This window comes from Natrix helvetica (assembly GCF_964273705.1).
Source record: "Natrix helvetica genome assembly, chromosome: 2".
Lineage (NCBI taxonomy): Eukaryota > Metazoa > Chordata > Lepidosauria > Squamata > Natricidae > Natrix > Natrix helvetica.
In genome coordinates, this window is record NC_138552.1 from 228716355 (window position 1) to 228739387 (window position 23033).

Here is a 23033-nt window from a genome sequence, read left to right on the forward strand (position 1 = left end):
TATATTCTTAGAAGTGCATGAGCAATGTCTGCTAAAATCACAGATGTCCTGAGCAGACTTAATCATATCATTACACAAATTGAGGTGGCTTGATTTGGAGCGTTGTCATAAGTTTAACAATAGTCAGTTATTCATAATATGAATTACTTATTGCATCCTTAGCCCAGGAAACTGCTTGGCCATATTTCTTCCACATTACTCTGGACTGTTGCTCCTTACACAAGAAATACAGTAAATGTTCATAAATCTATCTTTTATCCACATAACCGTCGGACATAATCATAAAGAAGAAGAAAATTCATTTGGATTAAGAGCATGACTCTGGAATAAGACATTTAAGGACCATCAGATTATTTGGTTTAGCATCGCCAACAATAGAGAGACAATGCTTTGAACCTGAAGACCATACTAAGGGAAAAGAAGTCTTTTAGACTTGTAGTTAATAATTACAGTGTCTAAATTAAGTTGGACAAAATAAGGAATACCCTGAACATTTAGTTTTTGGCAATGTACAGCATTGTACATAAACTCACTGTGCCTAGAGCAGGAAATCTTTTTATCCCATTAGTACACTTTAATTTATATTATTGTTTTGACCTTTGGAAGCTAGGAAAACATGTTACTAGATGATACAGGATCAAGCCAGAATTTTTAGCTAGGGGAAGCTTGTTTAGTTTTTTTTTTTAAGTACGTTTTTAAAACAGTTTTTTTTTATATTTTAAAACTTTTTAAAATATGAGCCGTCGTGACACAGAGGTTAAAATGCGTACTGCAGCTACTTGTGCTGACTGCCAGCTGCCTGCAGTTCGATTCTCACTGGCTCAAGGTTGACTCAGCCTTCCATCCTTCCGAAGTTGGTAAAATGAGGATCCAGATTGTTGGGGGCAATATGCTAACTCTGTAAACCGCTTAGAGGGAGCTGTAGAGCACTGTGAAATAGTATATAAGTTTAAGTGCTATTTCTATTAAAATATTTACCCTATTGAAAGGTTAACAATTTGACTATTTTTTTTTGCAAAAGAACAATATACCTTCAACATTCAGTAGTTTGTGCCAAAATGAGTGACAAATGGGGATGTCCAATGAATACACCAAAACAGGGGGGGGGCAGTGGGGAACTGTAGCTTGTTTGCCCAGTCTCGACTAAATTCAGTTGTGATGAGGAATAGTATCAATACAGAATTGTAATTCTGCAGTTTTTTAATACCGAGTGCAAGGAAGTTGAATTTTTAATTGATTTCTGAAAATAACTGCAGTCAGATGTTTGGCTGAAGAATTCTGGTTTATGGTTGAAGCTAAAACTACATTTCCTCATACCAGACATATCAAAAGTCAGGAAAATGTCATTCTATAAAATGCCACAATTGCTGGATATTTTAAATGGGAATGGAAATTTTAAGCAACTCTCAAAAGTGTTATGTTAGATATATTTGATATTAAATTGTTCATACAGACATTATGGTTCTGATTCAATTCAGAGAGCTGGTATTTAGCTACAGTATATATCCTAGTATATGGCATGGCTGCACTGGGGATATCCTTGCCAAGTTCAGTTCAATTTCTCTGAACATTGAAAAAGAATTCACTCTGGATATCAGGAGATGTTGGAGATTGGTGTTTTTAGTAGCAATCCCTGCTCTGTGGAATATGATCCATCTGAAACTGCAATTAGCCACTAATTTTGTTGAGTTCAAAAAATCTCTCAAAACTACCGTACTTTTCAGAGTATAAGATGCACTTTTTTCCTCCCCAAAAGAGGGTGAAAATCTCTGTGCATCTTATACACCGAATACGGGCATTTTTGGCCTCCCGAAACCCCATCCCATGCCTCCCGTTTTCACACACACACACACACACACACACACACATCCTCTTTGAAATCTTGGTGTGTCTTGTACTCTGGTGTGTCTTATAGTCCAAAAAATATGGTATTTTTGAGACCTTTGGATACACAAGGATTACACAACTGGACTTTTATTGGTTGTTTGTTTGCTGTTACAATTGCAAATATTGCTCTTTTGTTTGTAACTAATAAGAGGTTGCCATTTTGATTGGTTTGCTCTCCAGAGTTGCCCAGGTTGTGTCGTTTTATACAAATACATAGATAGACTGAAGAAGTTGTGATAAATGTATTTATTCATATTATATAAACTGACTTTCAAACACTCACTACACTTACAAATATAATGCAAATATTAACTAAAATCAGCTCAGCCCGACTAAATGCATCATTATCCTCCTTGAAAACTCTACAAAACTGTTCAGTCTTTAAGATAGTGTGGAAAATTGTCAAGGAGAGTGTCAGATTAATCTCAGGAAGATTTGTGTTCTACAGCCTAAACCAAGAAGCAATGCCTTCTTTTATCTTTGCTTGCTGATTTCATTTGGAGTAGGATTTTGAACAGATTCCTTCTGCCTTGACCTACTGGTTGGGTCAGTTTTTGTGAGAGATTGTGGGAAAGCTGGGGGCGAATCAGTTGACAAATTATATCTAAAAGGCAATTCATTCAAAGTTGGGATTCATCTGGGAAAAAGCATTACAAACAGACTCCATCTTAATTAACTCACTACAAATGAATCAAAGACATTCTAGGAAATTCCTATTACATTGCTAGATAGACTTCAAAGGAAGTCCCATGTAAAGCTAATTGCAATAGCTAATGCAAAACGATTAAGGGCATGCATCACGTTCCAGGAAGGGCATCTGCTGGCACATCAACTAAAGCTGGTCAAAGACCCTGCCCAGTCATGGCAACCACCTGTTAACCAGGACCAGCTTTACTTAGTTTCCAGAGTCAGCTGGGTGCTCTCTCCTACTAAAATCTTGGCAGAGATATCTAATAAACAAGCCCTTCTATTCAATATAGCGATAGACTGACTGGCCAAAATAATAGGTGCTTCTGAAAAATAATCACGTAAAAGAATACATTCCATCACCTATGTAGCATCTTTGCTTTTTTCAGTGAAAGAGGAAAAAAAAAACCTTAATAGTTTTTTGTTCTAGATGATGCAATTCCACATAAGCACAGCTGAATAAATAAATACTTGAGATCCAAAATCTTTGATCAGGATGATAGATGTAACTGGCTCAATAAATGTTTTATTATGCCATATTACATTTGCAATTAAATGTTGGCTGTGGAAATGCTGTTGAAGAATTACTTGGCTCCTTTGTTAAGAAAGTTACATTGCAATTGTTGGAGTAAAATAAATAATGTTTAAAAATATAAATTGTGCTTTTCTTTGCACAAGGCTACCAGATTGCAAAAAAACCCAACAAAATATTTGTAGCTAGAGTTTAAAGATTTATTTTCAGGGACAACACATATTTTGTTAGCGTAAATCTAGTGCATTTAGCAATCAAGATATGTTATTTCTAAAATAGTCACATTTGCTGCAGCATATTTGAAAAAAATGGCTCAATAATTATTAGTGCAAGGACTGTCTATATCACTAAGTACATGGGAGTTTTGACATTTTTTTGTACCTTCTCTGAATTCATTTGTCACTAAGTAAAATAAGAAACAAGCAGGTGGCACTTAAGAGAGAAAAATCAAAGATGCTTGAAATTATTTTTACACAACAGGGTTCAATGATATCACTCACATGGCATTAATCAACCAAATAAGTGGCAACTGCAGCGGCGCCGGTGTCTCTGGATGGGGCCATGGCCAGCGGGGGCTGCCTCGCATCCGCATCGCCAGGGGTGGCCCCTTCCTCCTCCTGTTCCTCAGGGGACGCCGGACGCCTCCTCTCGCTGCCACCGCTGAGGGAAGCCGGGTCGGGGCCGGCGGCCTCCTCCTCCTCCTCAGCTCGGCCAGGTCGGGGCCTGTGGGAGCGTCCTCCATGGCGGTTCTTGCAGGGCCACCATGGCTCACTTCCATGCGGGGACCACCTCTGCCGGGGGACTTGTGCTTTCTCTTTTCTTTCTTTTCCATTTAACCAGACTGGGCCACAGCAAGCTGGCAGGGTACAGCTAGTAGAAAAATAAAATAGATTTGCTTCAGAAAAAAAAGCTGTTTCTCTACCCTTATTATATCTGTCCATGGCTGTCCATTAGTCATGTAGAATGTTTAGGAATAACTTCAGAGATGCTGAGAAGAATATTCTACCTATCTGGTGGATTAAATCACTCATATACACTCAGATTGAATTCTATATGGGCAAGTTCAATAGAGGTGTGTGGGGCTTGGTCTTCTGGGGTTACCTGAAGAGAGTTAGTGCCTGTGACTTCTGATGAAAAGGCAAGATCCGTATCAGTGATGGGTTCAGGATCCTGTTGCAACCGGTACGCTGAAGTGGGGCCTGGTGTCCACCACGTGAACGCGCACAGCGCACGCATGCATGCATACTTACTGCCCGCGATACTCACCTGTTCAGCAGAGCATTGCACAGGTGCCGTACGCTCCGTGCGCGAAAGCCCCGATCGGTTCAAATAGCGGTAAGGAGAGCGAGCGAGCGGGTAGGCCTTCTGGAGCACCATACCAGAACAGTACCTGGTGCTCCCGGCACTCACGGGTACGCCCATACCGGGGTGTACCGGTCGTATCCCACCACTGGTCCCTATATACCTGAAGAGCAGCTCCATGTCCCTCCTGGAACTGTGCAAGAAGTGATATGTGGTTGGCTCCATATAATAGCATCAGCTTGTCTGAGGAAGGAGTCATCCCTCTAGCCTTAAAGTAGATGTTAGTGTACCCCATCCACAAACTATCACTGGACCAAAAAATTCTGGACAATTTTAATTCAGCCTCCAAGCTTGCAATGGATGGAAGATTGTTGAGAAGAAAATCAGGCAACAGCCTAAGAGATTCTGCAGGAAACAGGTCAACAATACAAACTCAACACATAATTGCAGACAACTGCCAGATCAGATTATTAGTCTACATGGGTAGTCACTGATTTACAACCAAAGTTGGGATTAAAATTTCTGTAAATGATGCAGTTGTTAAGCAAGTCATCACATACAGTAGCTAGATCAAATTTTACAGCTTTTTTGATCACATCATTCAGCAAATAACTATGGTTGTTAAGTAAATCATATGATTATTAAGTGAATCACATGATCTTACATTTTACATGCTTACATTTTTTATTTTTATTGTGATATTTTAACATCAGATATTTCTCCCCCAACATCTCCTGTTTCATAATTCTTATAAATCAGATTCTTTGTCATCCAGGTTAGATAATCTAGGCTAGTCCACATAGAAGGGAAAGCTTCAAAAAGTTATATCCACTTCAATTATTGTGGAAATATTTATACTCAGTTTATTTTATTGGAATAGTTCATTGCTTATATTGCTACAAGTGATGTTCTTTAAGTTAGTAAGAGACAAAAACAGCAAAATCAATCATTATAAATGTCCAGCCCTGAGAAACACAAAAGCCAGTTGTGCAAACAGAAAAGTATTTGGAGCAAAAGTTGTTTTACTGAAAACCATGCATGATTAGGAAAGTACCAATGTATTTCTCTGCTTTTGATCCCAAAATGACAAAATGAGCTTGTTCTTGGCTTTCATTCAGATTGTTTCATTCCAGCTTTCCTTTATACTGGCTGTTCTATGCTGAAGTTTCTTTTTAAATGTATGTAATTCCCTTGGTAAAGTATTCCATACAAAACTGTGTTGTATTGATAAAATATTTGGCTGGATAATCACTCAGTTTTGTTTTTAATGGTACATAGAAACATCCATCAAGATCTTTTTCTTTCCTAGTAAACAATGTTTCTAATATACTGGGCTGTTTCATTCATAACGAAGTCATTTCCTTTTTTATAGTCTGCTTAATTCGTTTCTTTTTAGTCTTTTGCAAACCATAGTTTGTCACTAATTTGAATCAGCAATCTATGTTTATAGTTGCATAAAAATCAGAGGCTATTGTCAGATATACCAACAATTTGGGGTGAGGGAAGTGGGGCGGGATGTCGCAAACCAGTAAGAACTAAAAAGAAGTAAGTCAAATTTGTAAAGGGAGATAGAGAGTATAGAGGTAGCCTTTGACTTAGAAACATTCTGTTAGTGGCCATTCAGAGTTACAGCAGCACTGAAAAAAGTGACTTGTGGCGTTTTTCACATGTTGCAGCATCTCCATGGCCACATAATCGAAGTTCGGACAGTGTCCCAGGGTCACGCAATCACCCTTTGTAGCCTTCCCAGGCTGACAAGCGAAGTAATTGAGGGAATCTAGCTCTCTTAACAATCATACGATTCATTTAACAATGCAGAGATTCACTTAACAACTCTGGCAAAAATATGTCATAACATGGGCCAAAACTACTTAAGAATTGCGTTGCTTGGCAACTGAAATTTTGTTTCTCTTAATGGCAGCCGAGATATTGATATCCAGAGCGAGACATGCTGGTGTAACCTAACTCCCTTTTCTCTTGCAATAAGCCTGCTTACTCAAATTCCGTGAGAATCTTGCTTTTTGGTTTTGAACTGCCGCAAGTAGCTGGAGCATATTAATCTTAGTGTTTACACCATATCCTTGTAGATCAATACTACTCCATCCTCATTACGGATAGAAGGTTGAAGTTGTGAAATGGTGGCATGCCTAAGGCTTTGTAAGGGAAAGGTTCCGTGCGAGTCTTTTCTGACACTAAGGGATCATCTCCGTTTCTAAACCAAAGAGCCAGCGCCGTCCGAAGACATCACTGTGGTCATGTGGCTGGCATGACTAAACACCGAAGGCACACGGAATGCTATTACCTTCCCACTAAAGTGGTCCCTGTTTTTCTACTTGCATTTTTTATATGCTTTCGAACTGCTAGGTTGGCAGAAGCTAGGACAAGTAATGGGAGCTCACTCCATTAAGTGCTAGCGATCAACAAGCACAGCGTCTTAGCCACTGAGCCACCACTTTGTAGTTGATATTAAAAACAAGATTTCAGTGAGGGAGTGTTTGTCAGTTCAGCCTTAAGCCTGCTGCAGTTTTTCCTTTACTACAGAAGTAAAAAAAGCCACAAGGTATTTCCTTGATACTGGTAAGGATTAGATTTGTGGCTTCACTTCACAATATATTATATTTTTAATAAAAGGGAGTTGCCTGACAAAAATAATGAAAGTTTGATTTGCTCAACCCTTCTTCCCATTATCTAGTGAAGCAAAAATTACCGTATTCTGCATGTAATATTTTTTATTAAGCAACAACATGAGAAACTTCTAGCCAAACATTCAAGCTTTTACTCTATGTCTCTCCCAATTTAAAATAGCACAATTTAATTGGCTTTAAACATTCACATGGAATGGTTCTGTGTGATTTTGAAGCAAATGAAAAACAGAATTGCTCAAGTTCAGTAAAATTGGGGCATGGCAGTGATGTTTTTAAGCAACTTTAATCTTAAAAAAAAGAAAGCAACATTGAGAATAGGATCAATTGTGTTCAAAATACAGTAGTCCTCGGCTAATGATCACAATTGAGCCCCAAATTTATGTCGCTAAATGAAGGATTTGTTGTTTTGCCCCATTTTCTTGTCATATTTGTTAAGTGAATCTCTGCAGTTATTAAATAATAACCAAGTTGTTAAGTGACTCTGGTCTCCCCATTGATTTTGCCTCTCAAAAGGTCACAAAAGGCGATCACATGACTCCAGAACATTGCAATAGTCATAAATATGAATCAGTTGTCAAGCATCCAAATGTAAATCACGTGACTATGGGAATGATGCAATGGTCATAAATATGAATCAGTTGTCAAGCATCCAAATGTAAATCACGTGACTATGGGAATGATGCAATGGTCATAAATATGAATCAGTTGTCAAGCATCCAAATGTAAATCACGTGACTATGGGTATGATGCAATGGTCATAAATATGAATTAGTTGTCAAGCATCCAAATGTAAATCACGTGACTATGGGAATGATGCAATGGTCATAAGTGTGAAAAATGGCCATCAGTCACTTTTTTCAGTGCCATTGTAACTTTGAACAGTCACTAAATGAACTGTTGTAAGTCGAGGACTACCTGTTCATTTTATTCTTATGTGTTTCTTTCCAGAGGACTATGCCCAGCTGTGCAACATTCCTGTTCCTGGATCCCGGCCATATGGACAAGATGCTTTAGTTGACTTTGAACAGGAACATTACACTTCGGAAACCGATCCATATTTCATAGAAGACCGTAAGCCTCCTTTACTCCTTAAGTCTAAGAATATATAACTTATTTATTTATTTTTAGAGTTCAGAATATTCAAAGAGTTGCATGTTTTCTATGTTTATTGTGGGTAATATTTTTTTTGAAAAGTATTCATTAGGACAGGGGTGTCCAAACTTGGCAACTTTAAGACTTGTGGACTTCAACTCCCAGAATTCCCCTGGCTGGGGAATTCTGGGAGTTGAAGTCCACAAGTCTTAAAGTTGCCAAGTTTGGACACCCCTGCATTAGGAGTTATGAATGGGTTCAAACTATGACACGTTTTTATTTCAATAAAGTGAAGTAAGCAGGTAAGTGTGACAATCCAAGCACTTAAATTTAAATGAATATTCAGTGTTCTTATTGTCAGACAACTGTCTCTTTGGAACAGACAGTGTTAGCTGTTGTAAAGAAACATGCTTTCTAGTGTACTATACAAGTGCAGACTTTTTCAATGCCATTAATTCAAATTTAATACTTGGTCTAGTACACAGGTGTGAAATAAAAGGCTTAGAAACCTTGCCAGATTTCCTTTAGGCTATGGCAGGGGTGTCCAAACTTGGGAACTTTAAGACTTGTGGACTTCAACTCCCAGAATTCCCCAGCCAGCCATGCTGGCTAGGGAATTCTGGGAGTTGAAGTCCACAAGTCTTAAAGTTCCCAAGTTTGGACACCCCTGGGCTATGGTTACGCCTTGGAGATTCTATAGCAATAACTGAACTATTTTCAGAGTTAAAAGGACATATTCTTGAGGGGCTAACTTTACAGTGGTTGATAACTTGACAACTACTTACCTATTTATTTGTTAGATTTACATCCTGCCTTTCGTTTGAAGCAGGATAAATAATAGTCCCTCCTCCCTTTGATCCCCATAAAAACCATTCTGATGAATGTTGGGCTAACATGGAAGACTAGCCTAAGGTTACTCAATGAGTTTCTGCTGAATCTGCCCCCCCTACCCCCCCAGGGCCAGTCTTAAACACTTCCTCACACTCAAATTTACCTCTTCAACTTTTAAAATAAAATTCAGGATGGGCCACTGCATAAAGCAATACCGTCTAATGCAATATAATAAAACAGACTCTAGCAAACCAAATTTGCTAGATTTCAGCCAGAGAATAGTTGTCTGCGGCCAGTAAACTGAAATATCATATGAGAAAAGCACCCAAATCACAGTTGGCCTCTGCTCAAACATAGAAAGAGAAGAATGGGATAATAATAAAACAACAAGTTTAGGAGACAGGATGTACAATATTGGCATTGGCATCCAGTTACGATGAACAATTTGTATTTTAAAAAATCTCATCAAAATTGACCACATTTTCCACTATATTTCTTACACATGGCTTCCGTATCCTGGTCTGATAGACTATCCCTGGCAGTGATGGGTGGGGATAGCACAGAAATTACATTAACATTTTTAAACATTTGGCCCAAGAAGTATTATCTATCTAGCTACCATATATACTCTACAAGAGCTGCGGAAACTGTAAAAGAACAAATTATCTCTCACTTACAAGCAGCATCCTTAGGAGTAGCCTTTTCATCTCAAAGCACAATTAACCTGTTGAATTACTGGCCATGGAATGTAGTAATATCCAATGTTTTCATTTTGACAGGAGCCAACAACATAATGTCCGTGTAGGGGAATTTCTCTTGATTTTCTTGTGTCAGAAAAGATGATACCTTTCTAAAATGCCATTCTATCCGGGACTGGTAACTGCACTGCAGTTTTTGTCTTGCACAAATGCTGTTATTTCATGTTACCTTATGTTATCAGTTTTGGAACTTTAAACCTGAAAACAGTAGAATATATAACTTGGATGTTCTGTAGAATTTTCCTGAAGATTTCCTGAAGGGCATCTCTTGTTTAATATTTCGTGGGTGGGAGGCTGTTCTATGAGCATTTGTGGAGAGGGGGTGGGAATCACCATGCTATATGCAAGACAGAAGCAATGGATGGAAATTAATCAAGGAGAAGCAACCTGGAATTAAGGAGAAACTTCCTGACAGTGAGAACAATGAACCAATGGAACAGCTTGCCTTCAGAAGTTGTGGGAGCTTCATCACTAGAGGCTTTGAAGGGGAGACAGGACAGCCATTTGTCTGCAATGGTATAAATTCCCCTGCTTGAGCAGGGGATTGGACTAGAAGACCTCCAAGGTCTCTTCCAACGCTGTTATCCTGTTGTTCTGTTATATATCATTATTTGCTAAGGTCTTTGGATTATTCTATATGTAAAGAGACTTACAGTAGCACCTTTGTTCCTGGCTACTCCTGCCTTTCATCACTGTCATCCTAAACAACCCTCAATTTACTTTCACAGACTGAATGGGCAATCATTCACTTTTCAATAAGTTCTACATCCTACAACAATTAGAGTTACATTTCTTTCAGTCGACATCATTCACCGATGTTTTAAAAAATCCTATACTATAATTGCTACAATTTGCTGCCAGGGAAATATAAGGACCATTAATTCATGCATAGTTAGCAGAATAAATACAATCTTACGTATATTGTCCTCCTGTAGAATCCTGTAGTATAGAAACTCATTATAATTTCCATGCGTATGTTTATCTTAGTAATCAGCTGCATATTATCAAAATGATTTTGTATATCTTAACCAGCTGTGGTAACTTTTTTTTTAAATAAGGCTTATTATTTAAAATTCCAGTTGCTGTTCCCCTCCCATCCAGCAAACAAAGGAGTGGTGCCCCCCCACCGCCATGCTTAGAAATCACCCCTATTCAGAGAGTACTCTTCAAAAATGACCTCATGGAATTGTTCCTTCTTCGACCAATCAAATTTTACAAAGCTCTTAGTGCTCAGGTCCCCCCCCCCCAAAGTACTTTTAGCTTGTGCTTGGCTGCCATCTACCGTTCTCTTCAGTTATGCTATTGCTTCTGAAAAAAATCAGGGTCCTTCCTCATAGCTGAATTAAAATGCCATCTGCCAATCTTGAACCGGCAAAAAAGTATGCCAGCAAAAATGGTCTTGCCTATATTGCAAGTAACAAGGCTATCTATCAATTGATGCTGGTTTTTTCCTACTTATTATAAGCTAAGTTAATGCATTTCCCCTGCTTTGTTTGTCCTTTCATCACTAACCTCCAGTCCAGTCAGTGTCTCTAATATATGGTTGTAATAAAGATCTTTGGAGATCTTGGGAAAAAGATGCTGCCTAAGGAATAATCAGATAAGAGACAACAGAGCCCACAGGAGAAGCAAGAGACTCAGAAGGGAGTATTCCTTAATTCTTAGTCTATAAAGGTGTTGGGGGAGAATTGTGTCTTTAGACTTGCAAACGTAGCTTTACAGTAAAGTAGAATTAGTTTATTTATATTTGTGTTTCCTGTCCGGTCTACACGAAAAGGCTAAAATCAATCTTGCAAACCCAACTTTGTAACTTCTGACTTTGTGCTAGAGAAGCACTTAGTTTTTTGAATGAGCACGAGTACTAATTTGTGTGTTTACATCCATAATTCTTTCTTTTTTAAATCCAGGTTTCCTGAATAGCTTTGAGGAATTACAAGCTGAAGAATGTGGAATTCTGAATGGATGTGAAAATGGACGTTGTGTCAGGGTGCAGGAAGGATATACTTGTGACTGTTTTGATGGCTACCATTTGGACATGACCAAAATGACATGTGTTGGTAAGAATGTATTGCACTGTTTATACCCAGACAATTCCCATAATCTTCAAAGATAAAAAAAAATTGCACTAATATCTTTCAGAGTGAGTGTCAGATGGCCCAGAGAGATATCACACTGCAAACAACAGGTAGTACAAGAATTGTCTAAGAAAAAAATAGCTTATCCCTTTCCAAGGGTACCTGGTTCTGACATCTTCAGTTTTACAACAGTTTTATTTTATTTATATTTTGTTTAATTCCATATAACTCTGGCCGGGAGGGAAAAAAAGTTAACCCAAATATTTACAGATAGTCATCACTTTATGACTCTTTATTCAGTGACCGTTTGAACTTATGTCAATGGTGAAAAAATAACTTTATAACTAAGACCTTCATTTACAATCTTTGCAGTGTCCTTTAGTCACATGGTCACCATTACAGTCATATGTTGTCCTACTCTTGACCTGATTTTTTTTTAATCCTTGCAGAGCAGAGAGATTGGAAAGGAAGGGATTACGAGAGAGCAAGCAGGCATGCAATGTAGAATACACTTTTTTTTAATAATTTTTTTTTGAATAAACACAAACAGACAAAACACACACAAACCCCCCCCACAAAATCATCTTCCATTACAAATTGTAGAAAGTGTGTCGATTGGTTACAAAAACTTCTGTGCATCCCTTCCACAGTCATCACCTACAATTCATATCAAATCATATATTTTACATCAAGTATATTTATATATATTACTATCATCATACCTCAATCTTCATTTGACTATAATTGTTTTTACGTCCTTTTATATAAAATTAAAGCAAGACCACATAATGGCATTCCATTAGCTCTTCCCAATATCATCCAGTAACATTACATCTTTATAACATGTTCTATATAAAAATTGGTTATATTTAATAACAGAGTTTCTAAACCTCCTTTCATAGTCACCATTTGCAATTTATATCAAATTTCCTCTTATCAAACCAATATGTGTGTGTGTGTGTGCATTATCATTATCAATCAATTATTTAACTGTATCCATTATACTTCATTTTATACATAATGCTCTAAATTTAACTAAATTTGACTTAATGATATTACATCTTTATAACATGTTCTAATTAAAAATTGGTTATATTTAATAACAGAGTGTCTAAACTTCCTTTCGTAATCACCATTTGCGATTTATATCAAATTTCCTCTTATCAAATATATATATATGCATTATTATCATTATCAATCAATTATTTAACTATATAAATAGTTATCACTTCATTTTATACATGATACTTAATTTTTTTATTATAAGTTTTCATTACATCAACCTATGTCTTTCCAGGAATAGTGCAGTCTTATGTCTCTTGCCATTTGTGGCCTTAGTATTCTGGTTATTTCCTTAGTAAGTTTTGTATGGACTTCTCTTCGCAACCTATTGCTTATTGCATGTCTTGCAGAAGCTTGAAACCCTACATCTGCTTCTTCGCTCAGCTTATCTTTGGTTATCACTAGTGCTTCTGACAAAATTTCTCTCCTTAGTTCCATCAATTCTTCTCTCTTTTCTTCTTCTATACTTTGAGATCTGGGTAGAGCTCCAGTCCATCTATCTCCCCTTTCCATATTCCACTCTTTCCATTTCCAACCACGCTCAGTTCACTGTCAATATCAAGAATTTTCTTGTCTCTTTGTTTATTTTTTCCTTCAGTTTTTAGAACTCTGACCTCCACTTTCTTCATTTGATGAATATCCTCAATTTTTCCATCAAATTTTGCTGTTCTAAAATCTATGTTCCCCGATCTCTTCTCAATTCTCTCTGTTACTTCTAATAATTTTTGAATTTCAAACATAATCTTTTTCAATGTTAAAGTTTCTTTTTCATGTTGCGCCATTCTTCCAACTTGTAAACACTGCCACTCTGGCATTCAAAACTTTTTATTAAATTTAAAACAAGTTCATTTATAATCTTTCAAGACAAGGCTTTGTTTTCACTCCATTCCAGCTGCCAATGAAGCTCCCGAGAAGCACCAGTAGAAACAACCCATGCCCTTCTCACTATCACTCTCTGTAAACAAGCTGAGGAACCTTGAAATGCAAAATGAAATGATCAAAGAGGAAAAAGAATAGACAATATTTCCAAGCTTTCCAAGCCTCCAGCCTCCAAGTGGCAGTGTTACTTCCTTACCCTCTGTTATTACAGCCCGCTTTCTATTCCTTTTATATCATCTTTATATTCCAGGCTTAAAAAAAACAAAATTCTTAAATGGAGCAAAAGAAAAAAAAAACATCCAATCCACATTATGAAAATAAGGAAAAAGATTTTAATCCATAGGTATTAAAAAAAGAATATAAAAAGTAGTAGAAGAAAAATTAACCCGTTCAATTTAAAGAATAGGAAACATTTGCAAAAGTTCCATCTGTAAAAGAAAATTCAAAAAAACAGAATAACACACTGTCTAATGTAGCTTAATTTCGCCGCTTGTTCTCTTCTGTTTTCAAATTTAATTTTGCTTTAATTTTGGGGGGGGAGTAGTCTCTTTTATAATAATAAGATTTCCACACCAGATGGACACACTTTCCCTTTCCTTTTTCCTCCCATTCCGGAGCTGTCCCAACTTCAGCAGCTTCAATGGCTGCACTTCTGTCACCGGCAAAAAGAGATTCTCCTGGATCAATCAGGGACTTTGGGGTATCCTTGAGATCATCAGGACGTACTCTTCCCTATCACCGTCTCTTCGGGATGGTTTAGGTCCAAAAGAACTGTCCAGCGGCAAAAGTATTGACTGCGATCTTGGCGCTCCAAGATTACATGCCATGTCGTTGCGATGTCAGCTCCTCCTCCAATGTAGAATACACATTGAAAGCAATGTGCTACCCACAGTATCTCTGAATGCACTATGCAAACTGCCGGGTGTATTTTCCATTGTGTGCCTGCCCTTTTGCCAAAGCAATTCTCGACAGCAAACAGAATTTAAAATTAAAACAACAATAGAAATAATTATAAATGTAACATTAATTTACAAAAAAAAATAAGAATTGCAGTTGAGAAATACATCTCAAAGCAAAACAAAAACCTGAGGATTGCTAACTTCCAACCCCATGTGGTTGCAGACAACCAGGTCTTCTCAAAAAGCCAATAGGTTGGGATTAATCTACTCTCCAGTGGTCAAGTATTCCAAAGGCATGCTTCCTGGGTCCCATAAAGTGGCATTCCTAATTTAAGGAACCCAAAGCATACCCTATTATGCCTTCATGCCTTCCGGGTGTTGCTGTGCATTTGGATGCCAAGCATATATGTATTAAATTTCCATGCCATCAGTATCTGTTAGAGACTCAACCAGCATACATTAAGGATTTTGTGTTCCAAGGCAAAGAAGTACAAGAAGGCTGCTGGGCGTTAATCTTTATTTAAAAGCAACAGTGACTGACTAAAACCGAGATACACAATCTCCGGCTGACAGCAATTTATACAAACGCCGTCAGTCGGGGAACCAATAGGGTAACCCGGATTCTCCCGCCGGATGTATGGGCCAATGAAGGAAGGTCTACGCAGCGCCACCTACTGGTGGACTGGCTTGGTACACAACAAAGGACACTGGAAGTCTTTAAGAAGATGTTGGATAGCCATTTGTCTGAAACGGTATAGGGTTTCCTGCCTAGGCAGGGGGTTGGACTAGAAGACCTCCAAGGTCCCTTCCAACTCTGCTATTGTATTGTATTGTATTGTAAGGGTGGTTGGGATATCCCTTTATTCAGTAGTATTTTTCCTGCCACCAGTAGTATTTACTATAAATGTATACATAATTTGTAGGTAGATAGATTGTGATGATTTAGTTAGATTATTTTTATTTGCTCAATCATTTTTCCCCTCTTGTACCTATCCTCTGGTTGAACACATAAGGTTAAACCTGATCCAATTCACATTTTCTTCCAGATGTGAATGAATGCAATGAACTGAATAATAGGATGTCTCTGTGTAAGAACGCCAAATGCATCAATACCGAAGGATCTTATAAGTGTGTGTGTCTTCCGGGCTTCATCCCTTCGAACAGGCCAAACTACTGCACACCCTTGAACTCAGACCCAGAAAGTGACCTGGAGTGAGCACCTGCCCTGTGATTTTAAGTCCGTATACTCTGCACTGCATAAACAAAAGGCAACAGAGAGAAAAGCATATTTAACTTGTGTTAAGGTTGTGCCTAATCCAGAGGTTGGCTATATATGAAAAACAAGCAATAAAATATCTTCTTAAAAGTGAACGGTGATGATTTAATATATATCATCTTCACTAAAGCAGCAGACCAAATGGACACATTTCCCTGTGTGGAAGAAGTAATTAAATATACTATGTGTTCATAAATGAAATTCATGGGAATAAGCAATAAATGCTGTTATTTTGAACAGAGGGGTTTGGGGTTTTGTTTCTATTTTGTTTGGGGAGGGTTGATTTTTTTTTTTTACTATTGCTTGATTCATTTGGTATATATAATTAGTTGTGAAAATATGTTATAGTCCTTTTTTATTTAGCAAATCTTTACCTAATGTTCCTTTCAAAGCTTCCCCCCCCCCTTGATCCAGCTATGGCAAGAGATTAAGCAATTTTCCAAACACAAACGAAGTAATGTTCGTCTTTGTCTGGAACATTGGCCAGTGACTTTTTAAAATTGCTAAATGACTGCCCTGTGGAGCAGGCACTGTTCTTTAAAAGAATGTACAGTCCATGGAGAGAAGTCTTTTGTATTCCTTTTGTACTTCACACGCCCTTTTACTGCACTTACCATGCATTACAGCCAGACTTGCCAAGTTTCAAAGCTGCTAGAGGAGTTCCTGTTTGTATTGTAATATATAAATTGAACACAAATCTTGCGTTGGTTACCCTAACATATTAAAGCTCAATAAAATCTGTTTTTTAAGGAAAAAAGTGTCCCCTGTTTCTAAATGTCCTTTTATTCCCTTAATTTTTATTGTAATTAATGTGACATAATAAGTGTCAATAATTTTTTGAGTTCACTACCTTGTGTTTGTAGGGTTTGGCTTTCATGATCATGGCAGATTTAATCTCTTGTCAATTTATTTGTATGGGAAGTTGGGCTGCAGCTGTTTTTCAAAAGAAATCCGATTCATTCACTACGCAGAAAATTGGGCAGTTTGCAGACCTTAGCATATGGTGAGTTGTTTCATGCACAATTTCAGAATATACAATTGGGCATTGAATTGGATCACTCATTCATTATTAGAATAATCCTAATATTCAGCAAGTAAAAAGCAAACTATCCCTGAGATAAAAAATAGTAAACCTTGCTTTGTGTTACATTTATATTTACCATCAAAGAAATAAAGGGAGACTAGTAGAGATATATTTCAAGCTATTTAGCTCTTTTCAGCTAGCCATACCCTTCTGGGATTCAAACCCGGGCTACTTGGCTAGCTGACAAGAGCTAAATAGCTTGAAATATATCTATACTAGCCTCCCTTTATTTTTATGTTGGTAAATATAAATTTAATACAAAAATAGTTTGTTGTAAAAGCGACTGCCTGCGAAGGCTCCTGGATTGGGCCTGAAAGGCGTAAACAGAATGTTCCATCCCATATTTGGGTAGACCAGGTTGCCCTGATAGATCTGTCTCACTGGAAAACACTTAAACCTTTGGTTCAAGCGTGATTGCCAGGTGAGCCACAATTAGGTGCATCGATTACTAAACCACAAACATCAGTTTATAAGTAAGCTACAAAGGCTGAATTCACACAATGTATTAAAAAAGTGAATTCATCCACTCCATGAACAGCTCATCTTCAGACCTAGGTAGATTTTTAAAAGTACCCCATTTCCCAAAGCAGCAGATTGAGAAAGACTATCCAATTTGAAAAACGTAAGAATACAGATCCCAGATAGTTTATTAAAAAAATAAGTCCGTTTGTCAAAGAGAAAACTAAGTTTTTCTGCCCTAAGTGGATGTTCCACTTATTTCAGAATAAATTCTATTCATTTTTAAATTGCTCACTTCCAGATGAGCAAATTTGAATGCATAACTGATGAGACATTTTTCAAACAGGAACGCTTACAGTTGCAGCTTCAATTCCATAAAAACATCTAGCATTTAAATCTCTTTTGCCCTTGAAGTAGAGAGAAGTCGAGACAGAAAGGAGTTATGCCAGATATATATCTGTCTGCAGCAAGGTCTAGAAAATTGTTCTGTATTTAAATATTTGAAAAAGATTTCTTTCTTCAATCAAAATATCAAGTACCAGTCAGTTTAGAAACATTGATGTGACTTCAATTGAAGTCAGATTCTTTAGTTGCAGTGCTTTGATCTTTCTTTTCACACTACTCCATGAATGGGGAATTGGTTGTTACATTTGTTGAGAATAATAAACAAAAAATCCAATCAGCAGATGGAAGGCCGCATACAAAAAGGACATTGTTCTATGTTAGATCTTTACAGTATTGTCTTGGTGGTGGGGTAATGCAACAATGGATAACAAGTTTCTACTGTTCTTCTGTAAGCCCTTCATCTGTGCAAAACTGGCCAGAGTATTCATAAATGTTTCTTCTGCTCAGACCTCCAATTTTTCACACTAAGCTAGAATAGAAAGCAACAGATGCTAGACAGACAGAAAGACATGAAAACATAATACTGGAAGTGAACAAAGAACTGGCTTCATAATGTTGCAGGCTGGGTAATGCTGAGCATGTATCCCAATCCTGTAAGATAGGAAACATCCATTAATTTGTACTGAAATTCAGAAATGGATAGATTGATATGATATGATGAAACTGACAAATGGAACATACAGCTAGAAGGATTTAAATTATTTAAAAGAAATAGACCAAATAAAAGAGGAGGTGGAGTTGCACTATATATAAGAAATAACTACGTCTCTACAGAAATAGAGCACAACAATAATGAGAACTATCTTGAATGCATTTGGGTCAATATTAAAGGTTGTGGGGGAAATGACATTGCCATAGGTCTATACTACAGGCCACCCAACCAAGCAGAGGAAGAAGATGAACTTTTTGCTAGTCAGCTAACTAAGGTATGTAGGAAGCACACCACAATAGTAATGGGAGATTTTAACTACCCTGACATCAACTGGGAAACAAACTCTGCACCAAGTGGAAGATCCAACAGGTTCCTAACAAACCTAGCAGACAACTTTGTTTTCCAAAAAGTAGAGAAGGAAACAAGGGGATCAGCCATACTGGACTTAATTCTCACTAACAGAGAGGAAATGATAGAAGGTGTTGAAGCCATAGGAACCCTGGGGGCAAGTGACCATGCAATATTGGAATTCAACATTATCCAAACACAAGTAGTAGAACAAAGTCAAACTAGAGTCTTGGACTTTAAGAAAGCTAATTTCAATAAACTTAGAGAGAGCTTGGGAAAAATTCCATGGATGAGAATCCTCGAGGGGAAAACAACTCAAGAAGCTTGGGAAATTTTGAAAAATGAGATTACAAAAGCCCAGTCTAACACAATACCAATGAAGAAGAAAAATAACAGCTCCCCAAAGAAACCAGCATGGCTGCATAAACAACTGTCTGACAAACTGAAAGACAAAAAAAGTAAGTATAAAAAGTGGAAGGAGGGGGACATAACTAAGGCAGAATATCAGCAAATAGCCCGAGCCTGTAAAGATGAAGTGAGGAAAGCTAAGGCTCACAATGAAGAAAGGCTTGCCACAAAAGTAAAAATTAACAAAAAAAGCTTCTTCCAACATGTTAAAAACAAGAAAAAGGTTAAGGAAACAATTGGTCCATTGCTAGGAGAAAGTGGCAAGAAGGTGACAAGCAACAGGGAGAAAGCAGAACTATTTAACTCATGTTTTGCATCTGTCTTTACACAAAGGGATAAAACAGTCCAACCTATCAAAAGCAGCACCACAAAATTAGGAACACAAATTGAAATAGGGAAGAAAATGGTAAGTGAGCACCTGTCTACCCTAGACGAGTTCAAATCACCAGGACCAGATGGATTGCACCCCAGAGTTCTGAAGGAACTAGCAGACGAGATCTCAGAACCACTGAATTATATCTTTCAGAGATCCTGGAACACCGGGGAACTACCAGAGGACTGGAAAAGAGCTGATGTGGTTCCCATCTTCAAAAAAGAGAAAAAATTAGATCCAGGAAACTACAGACCTATCAGCCTAACCACAATACCAGGAAAGATTCTGGAAAAAATAATCAAGCAACGAATTTGCGAACACCTAGAAGCAAACAAAGTAATAGCCAAAAGCCAACATGGATTTGTCAAAAACAGATCATGCCAGACTAATCTTATTGCATTCTTTGATAATGTGACAAAATTAGTGGACCAGAGGAATGCCGTTGATATAGTTTACTTGGACTTCAGTAAGGCTTTTGATAAGGTAGACCATAACCTACTACTAGATAAAGTAGAAGAATGTGGGTTAGACAGCATCACCACCAGGTGGATTCGTAACTGGCTGACCAACCGCACTCAACGTGTAGTTCTCAATGGAACTGCATCTACATGGAGGGAAGTATGCAGTGGAGTACCCCAAGGCTCTGTTTTAGGCCCAGTACTCTTCAACATCTTCATCAATGATTTGGATGAGGGAATAAATGGGGAACTCATCAAATTTGCAGATGATACCAAGCTGGCAGGAATAGCCAACACTCCAGAAGATAGGCTTAAGATACAGAAGGATCTTGACAAACTTGAACATTGGGCACTATCTAATAAAATGAAATTCAATGGTGAAAAGAGTAAGGTTCTACATTTAGGCAACAAAAACGGAATGCACAGGTACAGTATAGGTGATACCTTGCTCAGTAGTAGTAACTGTGAAAGGGATCTTGGAGTCCTAGTGGACAACCATTTAAATATGAGCCAGCAGTGTGCAGCAGCTGCCAAAAAAGCCAACACAGTTCTAGGCTGCATCAACAGAGGGATAGAATCAAGATCACGTGAAGTGTTAATACCACTTTATAATGCCTTGGTAAGGCCACACTTGGAATACTGCATTCAGTTCTGGTCGCCACGATGTAGAAAAGATGTGGAGACTCTAGAAAGAGTGCAGAGAAGAGCAACAAAGATGATTAGGGGACTGGAGACTAAAACATATGAAGAACGGTTGCAGGAACTGGGTATGTTTAGCTTAAGAGAAAGAAGGACTAGGGGAGACATGATAGTATTGTTCCAATATCTCAGAGGTTGCCACAAAGAAGAGGGAGTCAAACTATTCTCCAAAGCACCCGAGGGTAGAACAAGAAGCAATGGGTGGAAACTAATCAAGGAGAGAAGCAACTTAGAACTGAGGAGAAATTTCCTGACAGTGAGAACAATTAATCAGTGGAACAGCTTGCCTCCAGAAGTTGTGAATGCCCCAACACTGGAAGTCTTTAAGAAGATGTTGGATAGCCATTTGTCTGAAACGGTATAGGGTTTCCTGCCTAGGCAGGGGGTTGGACTAGAAGACCTCCAAGGTCCCTTCCAACTCTACTATTGTATTATTGTATTATATGACACATATCCAGTTTTATACTGATCTTTAAAGCACATACAAGAAAAGAGAGGGATGTAAAGGTGGGGTTCATGGAAGGACATGCTTTCGTTTTTGTTCCCTAGGCTTAATTATAATAGGATTCAATAGTTGCAAATGGTTACAGTAAAAAAATAAAAATAAAGGGGGATCATATACAGTGGTTTATAAAAGCAGGTGTCATGATACAGAATGAGAACATCTCTTCCAGTGATGGCAAACCTTTTCGGCACCAAGTGCCCAAACCAGAACATGCGTGCATGCACTTGCATGTGCGAGGGCCAGAGCGCAGGAAACCCAAAGACCAGCTGGCCAGCACTCGCATGCCTGGTTTTTTGCCGTTTTTGGGGTCATTTTCTGGGCTATTTTCAGGATGTTTTTCAGGCCCAATAATGGCCTGAAAACGCCCCCAAAACAGCCCAGTAAATGACCTGAAAACGTCCCAGGAAACAGCCTGGAAATGGCCCAGAAAACAGCCAGGGTTTTGATCATTTTTCGGGCCATTTTCAGGCACTCCGGTGCCCGCGAAGACCAGCTGTCTGGCATGCACGTGTGCCCACAAAGAGGGCTCTGTATGCTACCTCTGGCACCGGTGTCATAGGTTTGCCATCACAGATCTATTCCTTCCTAAATGAAAGGTTTAAGAAAACAGATTGCTTTATATCCCACTTGTTCCTTCTTTAAGTAGAAGCAATCTTTCAACTTATGTCCTCTCCACAGGAAAATTTTACAATAGCATTTTCAGACTTTTCTCTTATGTCTTCTCACAGACTGGATGGGATCAGATGTGGGGGGGGATATAAAAGCTGATCATAGGGGAAAACAGAGAAAATGGCTTTTCATTTCTGCTAGTAAGGATCGCTTTTGGTAGAATTCCATGGGATGTTCCATAGAGTGGAAGAAAAGAACCAACATTAATAAAAAGACAATAAAGTTTGGATCTTATACATCTGGCTAGGTTAACAAATTAAAAGCCATTGTTTTTTTTTTTAAATGATTGGCTGGTTCATACCATATGCTGAGCTCAAACTACATATCTGAAAAACTGGTGTATATTTTTTTAAAATGTGCATTTCATTCATTAAAAAATGAATGATATTAAAGATATTAATGGCTTTCAAAAAAAATCCACTTTACTAAGAGGTATTTTGTAAGATGCAAGTGTGCGGGTTTTTTTTTTCTGTAACAGAAATGAGCACTAAAAAAGCTAGGGGTCAACAAAAAAGAAACATTGATTGACTGATCAGTTGGTAGAAATTTTATAGACCACCATAATCCAACTGAAGCCTGGTCAGACGCCGTGGCAGCTTTATGCACTTCCTAGCAGTGCCTTGAGGTGCCACTACAGTCTGATATTAAATGAGTAAAATTGTGTGGCACACAGTTTCATAAATGAAAACAGTTGCATGTGCATATATACGCTCCAATTTCCTGACTCTCCTTAAGTGAAAAACAAAAACATATTAAACTGGCATTGGGGGCTATTTGCAGAAGTGCTTACTGTTTTAGGATTGTTCCATAAATTCTAAAATTAGCAGGAAGTGCCTATGAGCACCTAGTGTTTGAGATCCAGTTGCCATAGTACTTGACCTGACATGGCAAAATCCCCACTCACTGTGTCATAATTAGAGAGAAGGAAAAAAAGACAGCAGAAATTTTGCCATATCTTTAGATCCATATTCATGATTAGCCAATTAATTAGACAGGAAGAATAAATCATCACGGGTGAAATAAATACGGGTGAATAGGATGGGCAAAG

General features: G+C 38.0%; 1 protein-coding gene across 2 annotated transcripts in view; it reads left to right on the top strand.

The window, feature by feature from the left end:
* LTBP1 (latent transforming growth factor beta binding protein 1) overlaps window positions 1-16682 on the top strand; it is a 231828-nt gene extending 215146 nt beyond the window's left edge. For both annotated transcript variants that reach the window (XM_081940927.1, XM_081940928.1), the window contains 3 exons: window positions 8002-8124; window positions 11642-11791; window positions 15696-16682. In XM_081940927.1, coding sequence (XP_081797053.1) covers window positions 8002-8124; window positions 11642-11791; window positions 15696-15865 — 443 coding nt within the window. In that variant the 3' untranslated portion in view covers window positions 15866-16682. The remainder of the gene's footprint in view (window positions 1-8001; window positions 8125-11641; window positions 11792-15695) is intronic.
* Window positions 16683-23033: the final 6351 nt, after the last annotated feature.